The 3,605-nt window shown below is 47.5% G+C and overlaps 1 protein-coding gene across 1 annotated transcript; it reads right to left on the bottom strand.

Moving 5' to 3' along the window:
• Positions 1–241: 241 nt before the first annotated feature.
• On the bottom strand, positions 242–2,301 carry LOC116581170 (aldehyde dehydrogenase family 3 member A2-like). The gene is given in 3 exon segments (XM_032328238.1): positions 242–1,058; positions 1,061–1,603; positions 1,606–2,301. Coding segments are annotated over 3 exon segments (1,512 nt in total). The 5' UTR covers positions 2,258–2,301; the 3' UTR covers positions 242–741.
• Positions 2,302–3,605: the final 1,304 nt, after the last annotated feature.

Genomic DNA, 3,605 nt, shown 5'->3' with positions numbered 1-3,605 from the left:
GCCCCGGGGCGTACAAGGTGATGTTTTACGTGGTATTAGTCACAGAAGGCATTTGTGGATGGCCCCAAGAGACTGTCCCAATATAAACAGGAGAGAGGATGGAGAATGGATGAGAAAGGAGGAAGACCACTGGTCAGGTGGCCCATCTGACAGGAGGGCTGACTCCTGAAGGTTAAGTCCTCATGTCCCAGTGGATGAGAGACAGGGACCACCTGCCCCCCCCCCCCCATATACAATTCTAGTGCCTCAAAACTCAAGCAGAGCTGGAAGGTCTAGCCTCACCTCTCTGGACACGGAGGGCTGTGGATAACCCTGGGCAGGGTGTCTTGTGTCCCAAGAACTGGAGTGAAGAAGTCACTCAGCAGGTTCCAAGACTCCTTTACATGTCCCAAGGGTTTAGCCTAACACGTTCGCCTCCCCTAGACTCAAGCTCTAAGGTCTGGGTAACCCATGTAAAATGCATTCTCGGAGTGCGTCCCCCACTCCACAGAGGAGAAGGCTGGGGTTTGGCTGAGATGGCAGGTTTTCTCCACGGGGCACACCAATGACTTTGACGGTTGATTCAGATGCATTTGCGTTACTTCCTTACTATTTTTGGTAGGATTTTAAAATGACTGGTTCATTAACTGTTTAACAGAGGAACAATTCGGTAGAGGCAACCAGGAGTTTGAATAGGATCTTTCTTCAGTAGTATCTGGCCTCACTCTTAAAGACAGAGCTGGGCCGTGGGATCTGTGGTCGTCACTGCTTACGGGACAACGCAGTCTGAGCTGCGAGAAAAATCAACAGGGCCTTTCTCCTCAGCACAGCCTTGTGTTTCTTGAGCAGCACGGCCGCCACAACGCCCAGGAGAGCCAGCAACAGCAGGCCGAGTTTTCCTCTGTTGAAGCGCTTCAGGATGAAGAATTTTGCCCAATCCACCTTTGACTGGCTGTTGGGAGGATACCTGAGCTTGTTAGCACCTTCCCTCTTTAAACTCTTCAGCAGACAGGGCTGCTGGTGAGAGAAGGTATCAAAACTGTACTTCCCATGGTAAGCTCCCATTCCGCTAGAACCTACCCCCCAAAGGGCAGCGAGCTGAGGGTGAAGTGCATGATGACGTCGTTGGCCGTGGCGCCGCCGCTGGACGTGCCGTCGGTCATCCGTCTGACGAGCTTATCATTGTGAGAAAAGATGTAGAAGGCCAGTGGCTTTTCACGGCGGTTGATGAACTTTATGGCCTCGTCGGCATTCTTCACAGGCACGATGGGAAGAATGGGCCCGAAAATTTCTTCTTGCGTCACCCTGGCTTCAGGATCTACGTCAGTAAGGATCGTTGGGGCTACGTAGCGTGTGGCCTCTTCGGTCTCCCCACCGAAAGCGATCTTCTGTCCTTCCAGCAAATTTAGTATCCTCTTAAAATGACGAAGGTTGATGATCCTCTCATAATCGGGAGATTCTTTTATATTTTCACCATAAAATTCCTTCACGGTTTCCTTAATCTTCTGCACAATTTGATGCTGGAGGGACGGTTCACAGAGGACATAGTCAGGAGCAATGCAGGTTTGGCCACAATTCATGTATTTCCCCCAAGTTATGCGCCGGCAGGCAACATCCAGGTCCAATCTGTGTCGATGTAACACGGGCTCTTGCCTCCCAGCTCAAGCGTCACGGGGGTCAAGTGCTTGGCAGCGGCTTCCACGACAATCCTCCCAACAGCCGTGTTCCCCGTATAGAGGATGTGGTCAAACCGCTGTTTCAGGAGCTCCGTGGTTTCAGGGATGCCACCGTTAATCACGGCATACAATTCCTGGTCCAAATACTGCGCAAGGAGTTTGGCCAAGAGCTGAGCTGTTTTTTCACTTAGTTCAGAAGGCTTGATAATGACAGCATTTCCTGCAGCAATGGCTCCAATCAGAGGCTGAATGGTGAGAACAAAGGGGTAGCTCCAAGCTCCGATGATGAGTACGACTCCCAGGGGCTCTGGCTGGACATAGGCCTCGTCCAGCATGGTCAGCAAGTTCTTCTTGGCTGGCGTGGCAGTAACCCATTCAGGAAGATTCTCCAGCACAAGATCCAGTTCGCCAAGAATGGTAATGACTTCCTGACTGTACGCGTTGAATTCACTCTTGCACAGATCGGCGCCGATGGCCTGCAGGATGTCCTCGCGCTCGCGTACCATCCTGCGCAGGGCCTCGAGCTGCTGCAGCCGGAACCTCAGCGGGCGCGACCGGCCGGACGCGAACGCGTCGCGAACTCTCTGGATTCGGCTCTCCATGGCCTGGTCCCCGTTCACCCAACCGCTCGCTGGCTCAGCAGCGTTCTGCCAGAGATGTATATCTTGATGGTATGGATTTCCCTTCCCAGGGAAAGCTCATGGTCTTTAATTTATTTTTTTTATCCTTCCCCTTTACTCATTTCCAGTTTAGATGTTTTTTTTTTTTTTTTTTACCTTTTTTTTTTTTTTTTTATTTCCAGCATAACAGTATTCATTATTTTTGCACCACACCCCGTGCTCCATGCAATCCGTGCCCTCTATAATACCCACCACCTGGTACCCCAACCTCCCACCCCCCGCCCCTTCAAAACCCTCAGATTGTTTTTCAGAGTCCATAGTCTCTCATGGTTCACCTCCGCTTCCAATTTCCCCCAACTCCCTTCTCCACTCTAAGTCCGCATGTCCTCCATGCTATTTGTTATGCTCCACAAATAAGTGAAACCATATGATAATTGACTCTCTCTGCTTGACTTATTTCACTCAGCATAATCTCTTCCAGTCCCGTCCATGTTGCTACAAAAGTTGGGTATTCATCCTTTCTGATGGAGGCATAATACTCTATCCCCAGGGGTATGGGTTTTAAAGAGGGCACATTGTAGTGCTGAGCACTGGGTGTTATAAGTGATTAATGAATTGTTGAGCCTTACATCAAGAACTAATGATGTATTATATGTTGGCTAGTTGAACACAATAATAATAATAATAATAAAAAGAGATTTCTAAATGACAACGCTTAGGCCAAATCCAGCCCTCAGATTTTATTTAGCCTACATGGTTTTGTTTATTTGTTTTTTTATTAGTTGCTAACATTTTAAAACCGAGAGCTTTTTTTAAAAAAAAATTAAATTAAATTTAAATCCAATTAATCAACATATAGTATAAGTTTCAGAGATAGAGTTCAGTGACTCATCAGTCATAAATAACACAGTGCTCAGTACATCGTGTGCCCTTCTTAATGCCCATCAACCAGTTACTCCATCTCCCCATCTTAAAATTGAGAGATTTCTGAGAGAAATCCAGATTTATGTTTTTTCTTTTTTAAAAAAGTAACATATAATGTAGTATTAGCCCCAGGGCTACAAGCCTGTGAATCATCAGGCTTCCATAGCACATACCCTCCACAATGTCCATAATCCAACCACCCTCTCCTTCCCCCCAGCAACCCTCAGTTTGTTTTGTGAGATTAAGAGTCTCTTATGGTTTGTCTCCCTCCCAATCCCATCTTTCTTTATTTTTCCTTCCCTACCCTCCAAACCCTCCATGTTGCCTCTGAAATTCCTCATATCAGGGAGATAATATGATAATTGTCTTTCTCTGATTGACTTATTTCACTCAGCATAATACATTC

Source organism: Mustela erminea, chromosome 20 (genome assembly GCF_009829155.1).
Source record: "Mustela erminea isolate mMusErm1 chromosome 20, mMusErm1.Pri, whole genome shotgun sequence".
Taxonomy (NCBI): Eukaryota; Metazoa; Chordata; class Mammalia; order Carnivora; family Mustelidae; genus Mustela; species Mustela erminea.
Note: the sequence above shows the minus strand (reverse complement) of the source record. Positions and strands in the feature narration are given on the sequence as shown.